The sequence below is a fragment of the Catharus ustulatus genome, chromosome 2, assembly GCF_009819885.2.
Source record: "Catharus ustulatus isolate bCatUst1 chromosome 2, bCatUst1.pri.v2, whole genome shotgun sequence".
NCBI lineage: Eukaryota > Metazoa > Chordata > Aves > Passeriformes > Turdidae > Catharus > Catharus ustulatus.
This window is the reverse complement of record NC_046222.1, coordinates 18,842,586-18,865,675: the sequence shown is the minus strand read 5'-3', so window position 1 is coordinate 18,865,675 and position 23,090 is coordinate 18,842,586. Positions and strand designations below refer to the sequence as shown.

General features: G+C 39.8%; 1 protein-coding gene across 2 annotated transcripts in view; it reads left to right on the top strand.

Moving 5' to 3' along the window:
• Positions 1-23,090, top strand: part of ALCAM (activated leukocyte cell adhesion molecule) — a 116,012-nt gene that overhangs the window by 68,337 nt on the left and 24,585 nt on the right. For both annotated transcript variants that reach the window (XM_033086020.2, XM_033086028.2), the window contains exons 2-6: positions 12,183-12,283; positions 15,042-15,261; positions 19,194-19,258; positions 19,619-19,706; positions 20,540-20,722. In XM_033086020.2, coding sequence (XP_032941911.1) covers positions 12,183-12,283; positions 15,042-15,261; positions 19,194-19,258; positions 19,619-19,706; positions 20,540-20,722 — 657 coding nt within the window. The remainder of the gene's footprint in view (positions 1-12,182; positions 12,284-15,041; positions 15,262-19,193; positions 19,259-19,618; positions 19,707-20,539; positions 20,723-23,090) is intronic.

Genomic DNA, 23,090 nt, shown 5'->3' with positions numbered 1-23,090 from the left:
TTTTTTGTAAAAAAAAAAAACAAAACAATTTGTGCAAAGCAGAAAAGTGATAGTACATCAGATGCTAATTTGTATATGCATGTAGAAATGTAAATTCATATGAAGTGGAAGCAGAACATCATACTTGGCAGCATTTCCTACCCTCACATGTCAGTAATATCCATAAGTAGACATGATGGGCACTGAAAGTCACACCAGCCTTAGGTATCCCATATCAGTGTGTTTCACCATTGTCTAAACTCTGGTTTTGTATATTTGTTTTTATATATGGCTTGCAATTCTTGCTCTTGGCAAAAGAGCAAACTTGAGACTTTTTAGCATACTGGTTAAGAAAGGCAGGCAAAGACAAACTTTCAGAAATTAAGGTGGTGGTGGTGGTTGATTTTTCCTGCTGGTGGAAGTGCACATCTGCTGCAGCTCATCCTCTTAAGGCAGGAGGCTGATGCCAATACCAAGGCTGGCTACAGACATCCATGAAATTTAAAAAACTGTGAGGAGCCCATTAAATCTAAAGAGAGTCACAGAGGAGCTCTCAGTCACTTATTTTAGCATAAGCCATAAGGATTTATAGAATTATACTTTCAATGAGCTTTTCCCCTTCCACACCTATGTTGTTGTGCTCTCAGTGATATGTTAGGTCTCGTTTCCAGGTAACAAAGATCTGTGCATGATTTGGCAAGGCCACATTCATCTCATCTGCATTGCTCTGTCCTCCCTCTCCCTTATCAGTAGGGAAAGCAGTTGGAAAAAAGATGGAGTGGCCAAAAGCCTGTTGTCAGCTGCAGGGTCTCCGTCCAGTGGGCTCTATAGAAAGCATCTACAGCTTTTTTCACCCACTTAGTGTCATGGAAGGATAAATCTGTCCTTCATCTGTGCCTTCTGTAAGGCTTTGACCTCTTTTTTTTTTGTTTGTCTGTTTGGGGTTTTTGTTTTGAGGTGATGAGCGCCTAGTATTTACCACAAGTAAATGAAGCTCATTCACTGAAAAAAATTATTTTGTACATATTATACACGTTACAGTCTCAGGTTATTATCTTCTCTGTCATGAAGTCTGGCTGATTTCTTTGGGGATAACTGCTAAAGCCAGCAGGCAGCAGGTCTGGTAAGTGTGACTGCAGTAAGGCAAGTGTGGCAGGACAGTTTGTTAATTAGCTGTGGACCCTGCAGCCTTGATGAAGGGCAGGGAGGAAAAACACTTTTCTGTGGTACACAGATGTGCAATTCTGGATGCCCATCTTGGCAAAGTGTCAGTGCCTTGTGCCCTTCTGCGAGTCACCTATCAAAACTTCATTCACCAAATATTGTATTCTTACTTTTTGGAGCATATGAGATTATTACATGAATCTTTTGCAAGTGTTTCAGAGCAGTGATAAAGAGAAACAAGGAATGATGGCTTCTCCCCACGGGGTCTCTGCTTGCTGGAAACACTTTGTTTGTTGCAGAGGTGAATATGGACAGCAGATAGGAAGCCTGTGGAAGAAGCTGGGGTACCTTAGGATAGTTTTGCATGAGTAAACAAAGGCCCAAGTGGATGTACAGATAATGGAGAAAGGTGTGATTGCAAATCTGGAACAGTCAATAGGAGAGATCTGGCCTTTTCCTGTATTATAGGAATCTTTGACAGAGCAAATTGTTATTTGAAGTAAAGGGGCAACAGGCATGATTTACAAAAATTACATTGCTGGAACTTGTCAGGCATTAATTTTCAATTTGGAAAGACCTTAGGTGGAAGGGAAGTGCTTGTTCCTTCTGACTGTGGTCAGAAAGGACACAACTCACAGGAGGAAAGTGTTGGGAAGAGTTGTTTGCTGTTGAGTTTTCTTTGCATAGGAAAACTCGAGTGGCATTAATTTAACTACATCACTTTTTTTAAATTTTTTTGTGTTGCTTGCCTTTTTTCCCCCTAATTTCTAATTTTTTGTCTGCTGCATTTATTTACTGTTAACTAGAGTGATCAGCAATATTTTCCTTCCCTCATACTTTGCAATATTATTTACTTTACTTTGATTTTGTTCCTGAGACTCATGCAAGCTTAAATAAGTACACAAAATATATATACATGTTTTAGAAAGTTCACGTTTTATAAAATATACCTTGCTACTAAACTTTCACTAGCAAGAAAATCAGTATATTCTATCCTCAGTATCAAGTCATGAAGAAACAAGAAGGATAAGGTCTTTTTTAGTATGCTATTGACTTTTTTAATAGCAAGAAAGGGATTCATGGAAGAATATAGTGGTGATTTTTAGATAATTGTTTTTGAGCTGCAGGTTTTATTGGATTTAGTGGAAACTTTAAAGTCCCTTCAAGTTATTGGATACACACCAGCATTGCTGACTAGCATAATGAGAAAATAAAGAACAGTGTGAGTAGTTTTAACAAACAGAGAAGTGCTTTAGAAGTGCAAGTGAGAGGCATATCAGAAGTATGCTTCAGGAGCAGCCGGGGCTAACCTCAGAAACAGTGAGAAGTTTCACCACGCCACAAAGGCTTTGTTGATCCCATTTTGCCTAATTAGGTATATACCCTTTAAAGTAAAAATTCTTTTCAGTATTGACTCAGAAACTGCTCTCTGACTCACGTTTACTTCTCATCCCTTGGCAGATAGCTTGTATCATCAGACTTTAGTAAGCTATAACTCACTTCCCTGGCAGATGTGTCTGACCACTTGTAAAAAATCACACCATATGCTGGTAACTATTTTAATAAACTGTTCTCAAATTTTTAGTGCATTAAAAAAAAAATTGATCATAGTTCCTTTAGTCATGGCTACATCTCAAACAGAAGTATTTGTAAGAAGATGTTAGTCATTTTCTCCCTTCCTCTGAATTATGAGAACTATCCTAAGCAATGTTTTGTAAAAAATTGCACAAAAGTGCATCATTAACTGTGGTCTTTCAGTTGCAGCATCAACTGCAGGAAAGAACTTTTTTCCCACTGTATGGTGCTCATAAAAGTCATAGCTGGTTTTTCTGATGCTGATCACAGTTTGCCAATGTTGGGCGTGTCTTCTGATGTGGTCCCACCTGGATCTTGTGGAAATGTCTTTGTTAGCATTATACCAATTCAAGCATTTTAAAGTAGGTAGTTGTGTGTTCCTTAAGTCTAATTTGTAAATATTTGCTTGGAATTACACTACATTTTCTTCTAATTACAGCAACATTGCTATATATGTAACTTCTTTCAAACCTGTAAGATTTACTCAAAGGACTTGAAAATTTAAATCCACAAACATGACTGATTTGGGATTAGTACTGAATCCAGAAACAGAGAAAATTCTGATCCAAAAGCTAGGGCTTACATAAAGTGGTGTGATTAGAAGGCCACTGAAATCAGAGGTGATGTTTTGAAGTGGTGGTTTGGGAAAAGAAGCTTAGGTCTTTCTCTTTGGAAGGGAAATCTTGCTATAACAAAACCCATGTGCTACAAAGGCACTAGTGGCTTTCATGGGTTTTTCTCGCAGTTTTTAGCAGATTTTGGAGCCTTCCTGATTTAAAAGGGAGTGGATTAAAAAGTGGAGCTTTTCTGGTCCCATCTCAGAGCTGTTGGACTTAGCAGTTTCCTTTGCCTTCATGGGGCTGGGCATTGGAGTGAGGCTGAGGTGGTAAGGTAGGAAGGGTGATGTGCTGACACAAGTAGTTCATTTTGCAGCAGCATTTTGCATCAGTTACTGAGCTTTGAACTGCTCATTTAGTCTCCAGCTTTGCAGAGGGTAATGCTAGGAACAGCTCTTTTATGTCATTTGAAAGCTTTGCTGACTTGAAAGCAGTATCTGTTTTACTTTAAATGACAATGATAATGCATTTAATGATGGCCATTCAAGTTTTAAAGGAGTATGGCTATGTGCAAATTTCTTTTGCATACCTATCAAAAATTCTAGAAACTTTTGGTGATTATGATCTGGAAAATGTCATGGTTATTGCTTTATATATAACATTTGAAGTTACTAAGCTGAAAAAAGATTATTAGTCACCATTATTTAGATGCAATCTAGCTGTTTGGATACATTCAAAATGAAAAGCCTTTTTTCTGTATGTTCTCCAGCATAGTGCTTTAGCAATGATGATGATGGATGTTCAGAGAAATGCTCAGTGTGTACATCCCTAGAGCTTGCAGTGATGATAATCCTTGTAAACTCTGCACTGTGGTATCCACTACAAAACCGTGTGCTCTTAGAAGAACATAACTTCCTAAGACCTCTGCCTTGCAGAGAAAATTCCCTCCATCTTCCCAAAAGCTTCTGCTAAAGCAGTTTCAAATCAGGCTAAATGCAAATCATACAAAAAAGGAGCATAGAGATGGAAAGCTGTTTTCTAGTTTGGGAAGTGGGAAAAATAGTGACCAAAATACTGAAACAGCTGGATGTTTTGAGATCTTGGAACAGAAGTAGCCCTCAGTGAAATTACCAACAGTTGAGCAGTCTGGTTTGTGAATAGGCACACAGCACTCAGAGCTGTTTGGTCATTATGCAGGACTTTGAAAACTGTGGTTAAAGTGCTCCATGGGATTTTGGACCTAAACTCTTGGAGCTCAGCCTGGAGCTCACACTTAAGGTTACCTAGAAAGCCAAACTGTATGCATGTGTAGGCAAACTATCCATCCCTGCTATTCCAGACTGGCTGAACTATAGAGGAAAGAGCCAGGGAGAAGCATGCAATGGCCTCAGTCCTCTTGAAGAAGTGGGCTGAGGATTTCACTGATTTAGGTGGTAAAGCCTGTGTAGCTTGGGTCAGGTGGGACAAGTTATCTATGCTAGTTTCCAATTATAGCTCATTTCTTTGTACTGATAAGGAAACCTGCTTGTTTCATATGGTATTGGAAAGGCATAATTGTTATTGTTCATAAGAAAGACAATTTCTGAAGGGCTGACATGTTTCCTTCAGAATTTCTTCTTCATTCATGAAGAAAAGCTGTGTTTTAGACACACTTAATGCTTGTGTAGGGAAATAGCTGAATTCTGCTGGCTTTTGATGCCTCCTCTCTGATGCTTTCAGTATCTCTTTAGCTTTGAATACCCTGCCTGTTTCCTGATGTGTCCAGTGCCTTAATGTTGTGGGGTGCCAAGCCCCATTTCTCTAGCCTGCTTGAGTGCTTGTCAAAATCAGCTCTGAGTACATAAGTGCTCCTGTATGTGTGGTTTTGGCTGCTTGTGTCATTGGAGTTAAGTAAGTGTTCATCTGACAAGCTTGTCTAAAGCAGCTCAGCATCTTCCACAGTCACAACCACATTTTTCGCTGTATCTTCTTCCCTTCCCCCTTCTCCTCCCCCCTCCAAAAAAAACCAAAAAAAACCCAGAAAAACCCCAACAACAAAAAAACACCAAGAAACAAAACAAAACCAAAAAAAGCAACAAAAAACCACAAACAGTGCAAAATGTGCAAGTTACTTAACACCTTCAAAGAGCTCAAGTTAGCAGTGTGTATTCTGAAGAGTAATTGCTGTCTGTTCCATCAGTGCTTATAAGATGATAAAGGATTTTTTTTTTTCCTTTGGTGTTAAAATTGCCTGGGCTCTAGTATTATTCAGGGTTAAAACTAATTGAAGGAATACTGTGATAAAGTATAAGAAACCCTTCAGCAAGTTCTGTTATGTTGCTTTAGAAGTGTTTCCTGCATTAAATACTGATGTATGTATTTTTCTGCAATTAGTTTCCCTCTTGGATACTTTTGATGATTCTTTGTAACTAATGGTCCTTTTGATGGCTTAGTTGCTCTTGTGTGGATTTGTTTCACTATTTAAACAGGTAGAGATAAGAGACAATATAACCTGTTTATACAACCTGTATCAGATAACATATGAACAAACACACGCACCTTTGTTTTTAATCATGTTTGTATGGTGAAGATAATCACTGCCTGAATTTTCTTGTGTTTGCCCTGCTTCCCTTTTTACATGCCCCGCATACAAAAATGATCATACCCGCCTAGATAAAATAAGAGATGTCTTATGTGTGAGTTTTGATAACATGAGCCTTTTTTTTGCTTGCTTTAACCAGTATTTTGACATCCTGGAGTGTATCTTGTGTTTTCTGTGCTATGTCAGAAAATTAATGAGCACTGTGTGTGCACAGGACTGCCTGTTGTAGTTCATGTGAAGAGTCTTGTTCTCAGTAGAGCAAGCTGCATCACAAGGACGAGCTTGTTGAGGAAATGGCAGCTGGGTCTCTGTTGTAGAGATGTGCAGGGTGATGTTTGGCTCCCTAGCTGTTGTGGCTCGGCAAAAAAAAAAGATTATTTAAAGGCCCATTATATCCATATAGGTTTTGGTGCATTTTTCAGCTAATTTTATCAGGTAGAGGTGACAAAATAAAAGGTGCATGACATGTTGGCTGCATATGGGCATCTGCTACTGTGAAAATCTTGAAAGCCTACTAAATGAGTCACTGAAAAGGTGACTTTGCCAGGCAATGGAAAGAGAGGGAGAAGGAGTAGTTAAAAGTTGAGCTTTACCTGAGGAGTCCATGCAGCATAGAAAGCAGCTCTGGAGATAAGATAATTTGGACAGGATCTTCTTGGTGATGCCCAGTGACAAGATGCAGTGGGCACAATCTGAAGCACAGGTTGTAGCTCTGAACATCAGGAAACATGTTTTTCTTGTGAGGGTGACTGAGCACTAGCACAGGGAGAGGCTGTGGTTTCTTCTTCCTTGGAGATGTTCAAAAGCCATCTGGGTGGGGTCCTGGACAACTGCAGATGGCTCTGCTTGAGCAGAGTGGTTGGACCAATTGCCTCCAGTCCTCTCTTCCAACCTCAACCAGTCTGTGGTTTTGTAAACTCTCTTAATTTGTTTTTATCCAAATAGTGCTTTTAATTAAATGAAAAATACTTTCCCATGTTAAAACCCGCATTAAGGCGTTATCAAAGTATCAGCAGTTGGGGCAGTAAACACCTGCTGTCAAGTCTTGTCACATTCAAAGCAGGAGAGTTTTTTTCTAATACATTTTGTATTGTACCAACATCCAACTGTAATTCATATACTGCTCTGTCTTTAAGAAAGCAAAAAGAAAATTACTTTTAATAAAAACATATTCAATGAGGGGTGATTAAGCCGGTGAGGGGTGTAAAGAGTGAGTCCTGTAATGAGTGGCTGAGGGAGCTGAGCTGTTTAGTCTGGAAACTAGGAGGCTTATCACTCTCTACAGCTACCTAAAAGGAGATTCTAGTGAGATGGGAGTCAAGAAATGGCCTTAAATTGCAGCAGGGGACATTTAGATTGGCTTTAGGAAAAATATCTTTACCAAAAAGACTGTCATGCCCTGTAACAGGCTGCCCAGGAATGTGATTGAGTCACCATCCCTGGAGGTCTTTAAAAGACTTAGGGACATAGTTTAGTGTGGGCTTGGCAGCATTAGGTTTACAGTTGGACTCAGTGATCCAAAGGGTCTTTCCCTACCTAAATGCTTCTGATTCTAAAAGGTGCCTTCCCAATCTTAAGAACATGTAATGGTTTTGTGAAACAGTGATATTTCCTAAAAATAATCATTTGGTCAGTACCAGCCATTTATGCTGGTACCTAAGTAGGTGCCCAGTAGGACCTATGTGTGTGCCCATATAGCTGAAATCCCTTTAGGAAGTGGAGGGCAGAAAGAAAATTAGCAAACAACTTAATATTTATTTAATGAGGCAAAGCTTTGTAACCTCCCAGATTATATTTAGTACAGGCTAGTCTGGGCTACTTGGAGAAAGATGGGAGGGCTAATCCTAGTGTAGAGTTCCCAAAGTAGTTAACTACAGTTTCTGAGGTAGGTGCTAAACAGACATAATAGCTTTTGAGTATGGACACTGCCATTGCAGAAGCTGCTAATTGACCTCCTCTGCTTCATGCTGCTGATTGCTGCAAAGAACCACAGCAGCCAACCTGTCCTGCTGTTCTCTAGTAATGAGACCTTGCTCCTTGGGTCCAGAAAGGGTAATAAAAAGCAGCATTGCTGAACCTGCCAGGACAGAACCATCAGCAGTAAAAAAATAAGTGCAAAGGAAAATGCAGGACATCTTTGTAGATGTCATTTAAATCAGTGGATGCCAAGGTACTGAGGAAGGTTCAGCTCTCAGATTTCCACTACTCTGGAAGCAAGTCCTGCTGGGAAGAGTCTTGGGCAGTACCTGTGCTAGTCTGTTTTCAGATACAGGCTCATAGTTCACATTCATCTTGCATCTGGGAGGCTGTCTGAACAGCTCTTGTTCTGTTTTACATTTGTCCCAAACATACTACTAAGCACCTGGAAGATGTGTTTATGGCAAGAAGTTGTTTCACTATTGCAAATGGAACGTACAGGTAGAAAACACGGCTGTTTTCCATGCACTTCCTACAGCTTTTATGTCCTTGGAGAAATATTAGCTTCCTAATCTCTTTTTTTAAAATTCACCTTCTATGCATTCCTCCTATATGATCCTGTTGATTTAAGAATAATAATGGGTCTAAAATATGACCTGCCTCATGCTTTTGGTGAGGATCTAAAATAAGTACAGCACTTACTATGCATTTAAGCTTCTGTTCAAGAATTTTTGTTTTGTCCCCTGAAGATGTGGGTACTGTTTGGTTCTTCCTTTGTGAAACACAGGCAGAGAGCATGGCAAAAAGGGATGCAGTTAGTGCTGCTATGGGGATGTGGGAAGTACTCCAGTTAAAAGCATCAAAAGCTATGTTGTCTCAATTTACCAGTGTCCTGCTGGGATTGTCCTCTAAGCCATCATGGAGCTGCTTCTTTTTTCCCATGTTCTGACCTGTGTGGAAAGGTCTCATCTGGCTCAGAGTTTCTTCAGCACTGGATCAAAGAGAGGGGAATGAAATAAATCTCAAGCCTCTTATGTATGTAAAGAACTGGAAGGAAAGTGGTACAGGTGCAGTTCAGACCTAGCAGGTAGAGCTGCTCTCGGTGTTCGTGGGACGAGAACCTGCCGCTGAATTAGTGGTGTTATTAACAGCACTAGCCCAGTTTTAGAGGACAACATCTGAAAATCACATAAGGAAGCTGGCTGAGCTCTTAATTAGCTACAGAAAGGTGCACCAGAAATAGAGCAAGGAGGACATGATGTCTGGTGACGTAGTGTTACTCCCTGCAGTCGCCTTTGTGCCCTCCTGCAGAGTTAATGAGAAATGAGGGCCCTGACATTGACCCTGCACTGTGTTAGGGCATGGAGCAATTTGTCACGTATTTGTAGATCCTGCTTTCATTTTCTTTTTCTTAGAATGAGCTGGAAATTATGTAAAGAGGCCTCACAATGTGATGGTTGATGGTAAGCACTGTCATATCATTAAGCAATAGTTTTCTTCTCTTCTTCTTCCCACCATTTTACAAATATATCTAATAGTGACAGAGAGAGGAATTTAAAATTCTGTTGAAGTGTTTTATTGGGTTTTTTTTCTTAAGTGTATTGGTTGGTAGGGTCATTTTGTGGAGATTAGTGCAGTTACTGCAGTAAAAGCTTGCAGTTATTCAATTAATTTGCACTCCTTCAATGTGCTAGATCTGTTGCTACAGAAGTGGGATGAGAATATTTGGCAGGAGGACCTTTTGTATTCTTGCAAGAACTGTTTCTCTGTATTCAAAGAAAAACTTGTGTCTTTCTGGTTCTGTGTTAACAAATGCATAGAAAACTGTGATTTTAGTATAGGCAGAATTTATGGCAAGTCATGATTTTGTCCATTTTAAGAAATGCCTTAAAGCTGAAAGAGTTCTAAAATCAGAGGTCAGTCTTCCTCTTTATCAATTCATCGGTTACCTACTCTGAATGCTGTAGGGTTTCTCCAGAAACATTTTCATTCACCCTCATGAGGCTGTTTGTTGACTCTTCAGTTGTGTACACTTGCTACCTTAGCAATTTTGCAGGGGCTAAATGGGTGTCTAGAAGAGAGCAGCATTTCAGATCCTAGGGGGTCATTTTGTTTTCTTCTAATGACAGGGAGTATTTCGCTAATACCAAAGAGTATCTCATATTGGAGGAGCAGTTTTTGTCTTTCCATGTGAAGCCAAATACTATTACAGATTTCAAATTTCTAAATGACCCTTAGTTGGAATTTGAGCAGGTACTAACCAGTTTCCTAATTGGAAATATATTTGCAAGTTTGTTATAAATTTGCTCCCATGGGAGAGAACCAAAAAAGGACAAAAAGGACAGCTTTTTCTAGCTGTAGGGAGAAAAAAAAAAAAAAGATTCAATTTGTAAAGTCAAAGTTGCATTGTCCCCCTCCTGGTGATCAGAATGAGGATGAGTGCAAGAAAGGGCCAAGAGAAAAAAAATCTTACAGCTTTGAATTTTACTTCCATTTATAGCTTGATATGAAAACATTGCTTCTGTTTCCATTAAATTGAAGTTATCTGATCTCTTTAAATTTTTGTTTAATTTTGAAAGATTGCTCTTACTCAGCACCACCTAGTGGAATGACCGCTGTTGTCATTTAGGGAACAGCTGGTCTCCGTGAGCCACACAAAATTAGAGCATCCAGTCCTTATAGTGTGAATAATGCATCTGAAGCATGCTTGTGGCTAATTAAGTAACAGAATCAAAAAGATTACCAGTGCATTTGTTGAAAAGGGGCCGAGTGAAGGAAAGAGTTTAAAATAAATGCAGGCAGTGGTGCCTGTGTATCTCCTGTGTTCCTTTAGTCTGTTAAGCTCCAGCCTGCTTTTCTGCCTTAACCATGTGCCATCCAGGTTGTAGCTTCTCTAAGGAAATATTTTGGAGTACTGCTTCTCTGTGCAGTATCACACAGCACAAACCCCACAGCTTCATTTGTCACTGTGATACATGTGATAAATACGAGCTGATGGTAACAGTGAGCTCTGAGTCCTCACCCGAGAAAAATGCTCCGGAGTCTTTCTAGTTTAAATTGCCGGCAAAGAATTCAGTCTTTGGCTCTTTGAAAAGGCATGATTTTCTTAAAAAAAAAAAAAACAAACAAAAAAAACCAATTCCTTGGAAAAACCTCTCTATTGAGTGCATCTGTGTGGTCTGTAGAGTTGTCAGGTCCTCCAGGCAGCTGCCTTAGGACTTGGAAAAAGCAAAGAGGTCTGTGGCTCAAGTCTTTAGGGGTGCATGTTTCATTTTCCAGCTATAGAATGGAAGGGCTGAATCGCCAGAAAAATTAATGTTTCTAGAAGGAATGGATGATTCTCTTCAGAAAGATCTGGCTACATCACCAGCATCTTACTTCACTCTCTTAAATACAATTCCTTTGACAGCAAGCCCTTATCTACAGTTGTAAATGAAGGGACAGCAAACTGGGTGTTCCTGAATATCTGGACAAAGCATCTGACAGAAGTTGCAGATGTGTGGCTGAGAGCAGGCAGCCAGCACACTCTCTGGGCAAACACTAGAGGCAAAATCTCTCTCCAGTGCAAGGAGCAGCAAAAAACAGGCAGCTAAGGAAAAGAGGAGCCAAGTTGCACTGTAGAAAATGCACCAACTTGTAACATCTTCCCCTTCAAGCTTCCTTGCATTTCAGCACTTCATCATTTTAGGGTCTGTTGTTTTTGTTCAATTCATGTGTTTTGGACAATGAAAATAAGTGGGTCAGTTTTATTCTGTAAATTTATATGCATTAGCACAACAACATTATGCTGAGGTTTCCGAAAAAGCTGTTCTTAAATAATTCATAGAAGCATTTCACTTCATTTTTCCAAAATTTAAATGTGCAGACTAGCTTTTTTTTTTTTCTTTCCTAGGTTTTAGGGAACATGTTTTAATATCATCATTGCCTTTTTTGTCATCATTTCCTATGTTTTTAATGTTATGCAGCAGTCAGAGTATCACTTCTTTGCTGGCCTCCCCACAGTATTGTGTTGCAATGTAACCTCTCCAGGCTGGTTTTGAATGAAGGTTTTTTTATTAAGAAAATAAAGGTTTAGGGATTTTCCCTTTGTACATTTTAAGTTTGAGGCTATCCTGGTTGTAGTGTAGATATTAATCTGATTGAGCAGGTATAATCCTGCTTAGAAATCCACTTGGCTTCCATTGACTCTGGCAGGAAGCATGGGTCCAAAGAGATCATAACAGTCACTTAAAAAATTTACTGACAGGAATTCTGTTTTGTTACAGATTTGAGGATAAATCCTACTTGCTCAAAAGTAACCATTTGCAAAGGAGCTGTTGTTGCAATAGGTGTGACCCACGTATTAGCTAGCATATGGGAATTCAAGAAAATACTTAAAATTGTTTCCTCTCTTTCTGTTTCTCCTCTAGCTCTGGGATTGTACACAGTAAATGCAATATATGGAGACACTATTACTATGCCTTGTCCTCTAGAAGTACCAGATGGTCTTATGTTTGGAAAATGGAAATATGTAAGTATATCTTACCTTTATATTTATTAGAGCTGTTACAATATGATGTGTATTTTTTTGGGTGGGTGTGTGTGAGATTTTAAGATTCCAAATTATAGTATTCCTGCCGCATATATGAAGCCATTTATTCCTGTGTTTGTAAGACTGCAAGATTCCAAGCTGCATAAATTCAGCCAAGTGCAGATTAGAGGTTTGAGGAATTAATCTCATTGTTCAAGAGAAATAATTATTCAGGAGTTCTCTGCCAACCTGTATTAGAGATCAGGCATGTCATCCCGTGGTGTCTCGCTCACTTGACAGAGCCCTCGTTGTACATTTGAACACTTTTGAAGTCGGCTGCCTGAAGCAGAGTGTGCTCCATCCCTGGGAAAAGCACTGTCCCCGTCTTTGGTTGATCTGACAGTCACTTGGATCTGTTTCAGGCTTCGTTGTGCTCAGTGCACAGCGGAGAAGGGAGCAGAGCTGACCTTGGGAGCATTGCTGGTGCTTTCACTGCCATTTCTGGCAGGGAACAGGGGCAAAAGCATGGGTGCTGCCCAGGTGTGCTGCTCAGCCTGCAGTAGGAGCACTGCAGGATGAGTTTCTTCTGTACATGATTGCTATTCCAGGTCACGAGGAGAACCTGCACATCTAAGTCAAAGGAAACCTGGAAGCATATGTGGATAAGAGCACTGGGATACCAACCCCCTTTTGCTTCTCAGACTGTATTGAGACAAATGGTTTTCTGCCTCTGTGAAGTTCATCTAAATTTCCTCTTCTCAAACAAAACATACCTGCAATAATAGATAATTTCTAGTGGATTTAAAATGGTGTAGTTCTCTCTCTCTGTCTTTTTGCAAATGGCATCCACCAGCCTATTTTTACAGGAGAATGATGTGCCTGTGGTGGGGGAAGTCCTGTTCTCCGCAGCTCCTTTCCTTTATGCCATTGGTGGGGGGAGTCCTATTTCTCCCTGCTCCTTCTTCAGGTTTTCAGCTTTTGCAGCCCATATCCACTCAGTAGTTCTTTTCCTGCAAACAATTTTCAGGAAATGAAGTCAGAAGTCTGGGGAGAATGTTTCCCCAAAAAGGGACAGTAAAACAGTTCTATGTGAGCATTCAGAAGATGGATTGCCTACATTTTGCAGTATCTTTTTCAGTCTACTGACTTCTCTTGGGAAGATGCAAGTCCAACTCTCTGAAGATGCAAGGATATTCTGAAAAAATGAAATGCATTTTCTCTCCATTGCATTTGGATTGTCTGTGTTGGACAAGTACCAAGCAGCAAGTGGAGATATTGCAGCTTCTTCTAGATGGAAAGGGACATGAAACCTAACCTACAAAGAAGCCTGTCTAAGTTACTATTATATGAAATTGTTGACAGCCCCCACAACCAAGGGAAAGTGGTGCCTTTTCTCCCTGGGCATCTCAGAGCATGGCAACAGAGAGGGTTGGATTAGGGTTTTTTTGGTCAGGTGATTATTTCATTGGAAGAAGAATGAACTCTGTTTCCTTCTCTACTGCCTTGTGAGGAGCAATTTGGGTTCCTGGTGGGAACCTGGAGGCACTGGAAGACTTGCACCATGGCAGTTGTTGCTCACTTCAGTGTCTACCTGTGTGTGCTTGCAGCTGGGTGGGGTACAGGAGCTAGGAGCTCATTTGCACTGGACAGCCAACTTTTTGTCAAGAGCATCAAGTCAAGACTGTGTTCTGTGTGACAGACATTAGACAAATCCAAGAGTTAAAAGTAGGAGGGGGAGAAAGACTGTAAGGGAATTTAAACTTCTCAAGCAGCTGGTGCTTCCTGCGCCCTGCCCAGCTCTGACACCACTCATCTCCTCACAGCATCATCATGCTCTTGTGGACCCTGCAGTCCAGCTGAGACTTATTTTGCTGGGAACACTACTAACATCACTGCTGCAAGGTATAAGGGATAAAAGAGAATTAAAATCTTTTCCTGTACCCAGCACAATACTGAACATAAAGACAGAATCAGTATTTCACATCTTTTTAAATAAAGGCAAACACTGTCTGTCACTGCTCTGTGTGTGTGTTTGTGTAAGGAGGAAGGAATCAAATCCTATAGAACTGCCCCTGTAACTTTGTCCCTCATAAAAATATTTTTTTTTAATATAAGAGATTTGTGCAAGGCTGTCAACTTTATATTCCTTCTTGGGGTGGCAACTGCATGAGGAGGATGTCTAGAAAACAATACTTTGCAGATTAAGAATATTTGATTGTATGTATATTCCCATGCTACAAGATCTTTAAAGACAAAGGGAAATTTAAAAAAAGCTAAGAACTAATTTAGAATAAAATAGGCAGTTATGCCTGATTAAATCCTGCGTTTGAAATGAAGTCTAAATATCCCAAATAAACAATATGAATATGTAAAACAATAATGAAAAAAAGGAAATTGGATCTGGTGAGACTAGCTCACACATGCTTCTATTTCAAATACTTTTTCATAAAGACAGTGGAAAGTTCTGCCAAAAACAGCAGCTTTTATCAGAGGAAGCTCTTTGGTATGCTGAGATTGAGCCAAAGGATTGAAATAATTTCTACTGATGATACACTCAATGTGTACCATGGCAGTCTTAAACTAGATCTTATTACACTGAATTTCTTCGATGTACATCAGAAATTACCCAGGGAAAAAAAAGCCATCTGATACAGTTTGCAGATATTTTTTTAATTATAATTTTGTACCAATTGTAAATCTTCAGGAACTTTTAAATGAGTGTTTATGCAAAATAGAGGTGTTTGTCCTTTTATTATAGGAAATGCCAAATGGATCTCCAGTATTTATTGCCTTCAGATCATCAACAAAAAAAAATGTACAGTATGATGATGTACCAGACTACAAAGACAGGTTGAGTCTCTCAGAAAACTATACATTATCCATCAAGAATGCAAGAATCAGTGATGAAAAGAGATTTGTATGTATGCTAGTTACAGAAGATGATGTTTCCGAAGAGCCGACGATAGTCAGAGTTTTCAGTAAGTAAATCTAGTTGTTACTACCATTAACATTCATCAGCATCTGTATCATAAATTACAGAAACTTTTGTTTAAGGCAGGATTAAAGCCAAGAAAGTAAGTTTGGCTCAGTAAATTACTAAGACTAGCAAATTTCTGCAGCTTTCAAAAATGTAATCTACTGGTGGCATTTATGTAACAGGACTGCCTGCACTTGCAGTTTATTCATGATAAGTGCTGGCTCAAAGAGAATTTTAGGCTTTGATAATGACTCACTTATGTGATGTCATTTGGCCTTGGAAATGAAAAATGTAAAATTAGCATTGATTATTTTCCATTTGTTCTCAGAGCAAATTTTTCTGCAGGAGGGAAACATTAACGGTGTGTGGTCTGTAGGATTTCGGGGGGAGGTTTGAAGTGGCTCTGAGCCGCTGCTGTGCAGCATCACAAACTGTGAGGGAGAGGGCAAGAGACTGGAAAATGAGCCACCAGCCCCAAATGCTTGTTTTGTCCCCTGCTGAATGGTAGGGAGGAGAAGTGCCAGTCTGCTGTTCTCTCCCAGAGCACAGCAAGGTTCAGGAGTGTTTGGTATCCTACAGCTCGATGGCAAGGCTGGACTGCAGTGCAAAGCCCAGCTCAGAGCTCACCCAGCAGCAGGGACAAGCCTGGTCCCTTCCTGGTGCAGATTCAGAGCAGAAGTGTAATCCATCAAACCCTGAGTCAGCCTGAGGAGGCGTCCATTGTGGCTTTTTAGGGACACAGGGCCGTGTCTGCGGTGTCTTATCTTCCTTAGCTTCATGTTTATATATGGCTTTTGGCCTTTGTTGCTCTTCAGGCGCAGTTTTTTACTGTCAAAATAAGTCTATTGTGGGAACATGCTGGCTGCAGGTACAGGCAGTTTCAGAGAGATCACACTCTGCTCAAAAAACACAAATTCATGTTTTGGAAGGGCAGCCTTTTGCTTCTTTTATGTAGAAGGTGTCAGGGAGTTCTCAATTATATCAATGCTGTCAGTCACATAAAGGAGTTTAAAGCTAGATTAGGAGCCAATAGTAATTCCCTCGTTTCACTTTCAATTTGACTGCAAGAACAATTGAATTAATGACAACAGGGAGGAGTGTGCTCAGAGCACACATAGTAAACACAGTGCTTCAAAGGAAATGATAAAGAATTATCATGTTTACTTATTGCACAGTTGTAAATATGTAACTGAGGCAGTGGTATTTGGTAAAATGAATCACTAACTGCTTGAATTACTGGGTACTCTACTAAGTATTAACACAATGCTAACTCAGCCATGGAGCACAGCTTGTCTGGTTTATTCTATGCATTAATTCTAATAGAGAAAGCTATTTACTAAGGGAAGATAAGAAAGGAGGATGCCACACATGTAATATGGCCAAGCAAGATTGCCTTTGTGTTTTTTCACTTTGCGTTCACAACTTTATTTATGGTTCTCTTAACTTTTCTTTGCATTTAATTTTCTTGAGTCTGGTTTTTAAGTTCTCATTTTTAGTTGCTTGCTTGCCTGCTCTAATTGCAGAAGAATTAAGAGTAGCTGGTAAGCTTCATTTATTTAATGAAGGGAGTTTCTAACTCATTGAGCCACAGGTACAGAGCTAGGCTGCTGCAGTGTGACCCTCATAAACCAGAATCTCATGCACCTGAGACTCAGCTGCATCCCAGAAGCTGTGACTGATTCTGGGTTTTGCTGGAGCTTGTTCCAACCTCAGCTGTGCACCTGATTATCTGAGGACTGAGGAGCTGAATTGGCTCACTCTGCAGGTACCACCTGCTAGTCTCTCTCACTGACTACTCAAACAAGCACTACCAGCTTTCCAGATGGATCCTGTCAGCAACTTTTTTGTGGAATTAAATAGCCAGTTTTCAAAGCAGAGCAGCCCAGCAGACAGGAGCTGCTATCCTGCTGCACTGGCTCTTGGCTTTTGTAGGCAGTGAACTCTTTTCCCCTCTATTATGAGGCCTATATAGAGTTGCAGAGTACTCTGGCAGGTGCTTAAGCTGAGAGATAAACAGTGTGCTGAAGCTGCAAACCCACCAAAGTGGGGTTTGCTGCCAAGTTTAAAATTTTCTCTCCCTTCAGACGCTGAGCTGGTAAATGCCAAGTCAGTGTTTTGCGGTGAATCACCTTGGTGCACGTGCAGTGGCTGGGGGATCTGGCAGCAGGCATTTCCAGGGCTGCTCACAGAGAGCAGGTGCAGCCTCTCAGCTGGAACATCTGCCCAGCCACAGAGCACTCACCTTGGGGAGAGCCCCACTCAGCAGCTACTCAGCAAGGGGGCCTCCCTTCCCTCATCCAACACACCAAAAACAGGCACTGTAACCAGCCCTGGGGACAGGAGAGACAAAAAGAAGTAAAACTGAGGTGAGGGAAGGTGTTGTGGCTTGATCAGCTGGTGACTAGGACAGGCAAGCAATGATCCCTGTTTATGGGCCCCAAAAATCTGACCCAGAAGACCTGTTAATGGTCTTGTAAAATGACATTTTCTTGAATTGACATGAAAATATTTTGTCCTCAACAGGTTCTTATATGGAAAAGATTAACCTTTTTCCTTTAAAACTAACAAAAGATAAATAAACATGCATATATCTCCATAAAAATAAAAATCTTTATTAGTCTTTTGAAGAAAATATGATATCTTAGTGTGTAGCTTTGACTGTGTCTTTTGTTTGATTTTGGTTTTTGCCACAAGCAAAGTCATTTGAAAAATTTCAGATGAATAGCTTCTTTTATTCACTTTCATTTCCCTTTTGACCTGATTTTGTTCCATCCTGGGGTAGTCACCCAAGTGAAGAGTATTTGTGCATTTGCACGTAAACACGCACACAAATAAAATAGATTATTGGGAAAACACACGGCCTTGCTACTCCTGTGACAACAGGAGCAGTGCATCTGCACTTCAGTGACTTCACCACTGTGTGTAGAGACTGGCAAGACAGTGGTGAAGTTCTGTAAGGGCTGGGATTACTGACGTACATCCAGCATTTTGTAGGAGGCTTGATTTGGGGAAAGGCTTCTGTGAGCTGACATGGTTAAGAATGTTCCATTCTGTAAAAGTATGCGTGCTTAAGAAGTACAGATAGGGTGTAGAGCCTTTCCTTGACTGTACAGACATTGATTTATTTTTTTCCCTTCACTCTTCCCCTCTTCTTTTAAAATTGTGGCGAAAACTGTCTCTTTTGGAGATAAAAATTTGCATTCCGGGCTTCAGGCCAAACTGTTGTAACAGACAAGTTATATAGTCCCTAGAAAGTAGTCTTTTATGATGGAAACACTGATAGATCCCCCACTTTGGCAACCTAAGTGATCCATCTACCGTAATAAAAGTAAATAAGAAGACTAGCTGGCACTGAAGAAAAAGTTTATTTTTTTAAGAGAGTCATAACTAACACAGAATCGGTTAAAATAATTACACTTTTCTCTGTCATCTGAATTTCTTAAATGTAACAATCCCAGTTATGAAAAATAAACATTAGAAGAATAATTTGGTTGAATTTGTTCCTTTATAATGTTGACAGCTCAGCTACAGTAATATTGCAGGAAAACTGCTTTTTTCTTGTCACAAATTTCTCTACTACTGGCTCCTTCTCCAGCATGTGTATCCTATAAATCAACAGATCAGATCAGGTTCTCTCCTCCTGGGTGGTGAGCTAGTCTGTCTGGCTAAAAAATGCATTTTCAGAGTACATGGAATTCATTATGGAAGGTGTGACACATTTAAAGTGAGAGTTTGTTCTTGTTTTTTTTTTGCTAATATTGAAACACAAGTACTTCACCTTTTCTTCTTTTAATGGAAAAGTGTAGGTAAGACTGTATCAGACTAGACTATTCTGTTTCATTTCAAAAGTCCACATATTTTTAGTGTTTTTTTGTTTTTCAAACAGCTGTTTGTGCTCCCTTCACCAGTACTTTTATCCTATTTATGTTTTAGAACAACCCTCTCAACCAGAAATCTTACATCAAGCAAACCTCTTAGAAACAGAGAAGCTACAAATGGTAAGAGCAGCATTCTCCCTCAGTTATGTTCCCAACAGCTGCCTGAAGTCCCTTTACAGTCCAGGCAGAGGTGATGGCTCAGAGAGGTGAAAGAACACCTGCCTGTGTGTCTATAGCCAGGCTGGGCACAGAACAGTTGCCTTGTTCTTTATTTATTCCTGCTTGATCTGCAAGCAAGAACCACCCTGATCTTACACCCAAAACCCTCTTCCAAATTGTACCTCACTGATTTGATGATATACCCTATTTAAAAGTGGTTGAGGTTAAGCATTTGAACTTTCTAGAACTGTTGACCTGAAATAGCCTAAGTAAAAACAGAATTATGTTAAAGCCAGTGGCTGATTCCTGTCTGTTTTGCAGCTTGGGGAGTGCGTGTCCAGAGACAGCTATCCTGAGGGCAATGTCACATGGTACAAAAATGGGAGAGTTTTGCATCCCGTGGATGATGGTATGTTTTGGTGATGGTCAGTGCCCCTGGATCCACACATGGGTGTATGCATGGAGAATTGTGCTTGTAAGGGTTGCTCTGCCTTATTCTGATGTGTTCTTCCTTTGAGAAAAACTGCCCATGTGGAAAGATACAGCTGGAAGGAGATGTCCAGGCCTTTCACAGTACCCAAGCTACACCACATAATCTTTCTGGTTTAGTTCCAGTTTTAAATACACATCATGGAAAGGAGAATGGCCTTTATTAATTATATCACAGGGCTATTTTTGAGCCTGTGTAACTAATAGAAATCTGTGTCTAATTCCCAACTTCTTACAAGATTTTAACTGTCTCAGTTTTATGCCTGTCCAGTATTGTGTTTTGGACCACACAAACTATCATATTATGCAACTATTTATTTTCCAGCATATGTAAGAACAACTATTTTATTTCCTTCTTTTCAACTTTGACAGACTGATAAGGCTACAGTATTTTTCTTTCCATACATTGGAGCATGCTTAAAAAATAAATTTGATCCTAAATTTTTTGCCATAATTTTTGAGGATTTCTTTCTGTCTTACAAATTAGGCTGATATTTGTATTAAGACCCCCATACCTCCATTTGCAACTAGGTTTTTGTTTGGATTTGATTTAAAATATTTGGTGGGTTAGGAGTGTGTTGTTGGTAAATATTGCTGGTGTACTTCAGTGACAGTTCTAGAGGAAAACTATACAAGCTCTTGGGTCATGTTTCTTGTATGTTTGCAGCCTGATCTCAAATGCAGAGCAGACAACAACATACAGGAAAAAGGTTTCAAATTCTGTGTGACACTGAAACATTTTTTCCTTTTCAGTTGTGGTCATAAATTTGCAAAAGATTGTGGACAGAACAACCGGACTCTTCACCATGACATCGTCCCTTCAATACATGCCAACAAAGGAGGATCTAAATGCCAAGTTTTCTTGCATTGTGACTTATTTTGGACCATCTGGCCAGAAAACAATGCAGTCTGAACCAGTTGTCTTCGATGTTCACTGTAAGTTATCATTTGCTGCACAAAGTCCACCTCCAGGGCAAGGGAAAACAAAATCAGAAACAGTTTACAAAATTAGAGAGTGCTTGGCTATTGAAACGGTTACTTCAAAACTGATTTGCACCAAGAAGGTTTGAGTACATTGCCAAGGTAATTTTTATTATCTTTAGATTTACCTGAGATTTCATTTTTTCCTAACAATAGAATACTGAATACCAAGATTTCATTGACAAGAGAAAAGTGATGGCTATAAAAAACTACAGTGAAATAGGCTTTAGAGAACTTTAAGAGAAGTTATAGTGATGATAAAAGTGACTCTCTGTGCTTCCCTGAAATAAGCAGTAAATACACAATACAGTTTTTAGTAAACTCAGATATTTTTATCTTTTCAGAATCAGCATCAAGCAGTTAATGCTGGCTGTCTACCTTGCACAAAATGTTTATCCACAGCTGTAAGATGCTGTGTTTTACATTTAAAATGTTTAATTTGAATATTGGTAGACTTTTGAGTAGAGAATTTGTGTAAATAATTCCTTCTAACTGGACTGAATTCTAAAGCAGCTTCCTGACTGTGTTACTGACAGATGTGGAAATCATAATGTTCTTTTGAATAAACAAAACAGGCTGTTGGCAAGGAAAGATCAGAGTAGGTGGCAGCACTTGGAGACCAGGGGAAGAGACATTTCAAAGTCTTGTAAAATGACACTTCTGAAGGACTGTAGAAGGCAGTAGGTCACAGCAGGATGTAGAGGAGCAGGAGACAGAATATGTCCAGTCAAGTGTTACCTCTCTGCACACTTTGAGTAATACCTCCTCTTATAGAAGAAGAGTCTGTTTTGGGGATGACGGACTCTTAAGTGTACAGTCTAGCATCTATTCTCAGCAATATGTTGTATGAAAACTGTGTAATCCAGCTGTAGACAAAGAAAATAAGGCACTGGGTTTCTTCAGGCAGTGTGAGTGCACCATTGCCTTGAAAACAAAAGCCACAGGCTGGAAGTGCCCTGTGTGTGTTCTGCCTGGACAACAGTTGCTTTTCCTCTACAAGTAAAGTTGAGCCACGGGGTAAGGATCAGTTTTGACCTTGCAGCAGCTGGTCTTTGGTTTCATCTGAAGTTAGGGTTGTCTTTTTACCAGCTGTTTCTCCAGAATGACAACCAGCAGAGCTAATGCAGAAAAAAACCTCTGGGACCATGGGAATGGGAATACCATAGGCATTCCTGCAGACACCTATCCCGTCACTTTAAAGCTAGAGGCATTTCTTATTGTTTTGGTTTTGCTTTATAAAGCTGGGTACCAAATTTCACTGTGGTTTTTTCTGTCATTTGTGGAGCCCCATGACCATGAATAACTCCTACTGTGCATGGCAGGTGTTCCCAGGCAAGAACTGTAATGACAGAAACGCATTTGCTGGTATTACTTGGCAAGAGATGCTGTGCTGTCCTCGTTTCCCCTCTGCTTTCATGCTTGAGCCACTTCACCTGTTGAGGGTGAGGCTGTTCCAGGTTTCTGTGGTGCATGTGCTACATGCACTTGCAAGTAAGAACTACCCAGTGTGAAGGGAGACGAAGGCTGCATGGCTCTGGGATGGTCACTGGCCACGTGTAATGTGCCCTCTGTATAAAGATTCAATGTTTGATAAACCAGCTCTTCTAGTCCTGATCTAATAACACACAATTTAATTAATTCTGGCAGTGTGCTGCTAATTAGCAAATACTAGGAGGCAGGCACACCCTTCACTACTGAAGAGGCCTCAGGTATGAACTTCAGAGTGTGGAGTTAGCTAATTTTCTTTCTAAGTATTTTCATCTGCTGTAACTTCAGATCCTTACTCTGCATAAACACATCTCCAAATGAATTTGTGAAATTCTTCATTAATAGATGTCCAAGCTTCAACAGATGCATTTCATGACTGCTGTTAGTTGATGATAATGACCTGTCTGATTTGGTTTTGCTTTTTTAGTTTAGTTCAATGTTTCTAATTAGTTTCTCAATAATTGTGATTTTTTAATGAGTCAAATATAATGCAGATTAAAAAATGGCAGCTCTTAAGAAATGGAAGTCTTTCAGCCTTTTTTTATTTTAGATTAACTGTGAAAACTATAATTTTTGCATCTCTAAAGGAATAGAACAAAATCATAAAGACCTGCTGCTCTTTTCTTGAAACTTTATCTATTTCTCCTGAAGAAATGGAGAAAACATGATTAAAATTATGCCTTCAGAAAAATTTTTGAAGATATATCTATTCAGTCAGGATCTAAGAAATGTTTTATTGTTTGTTTTGGCTTTGTCTTTTGTCTTTTGCATTGAGTTAGTACAGTCTTTGGTACTCAAGGGTTTAATAGCCAGTTCACATCCTGGAAGGAGCCAG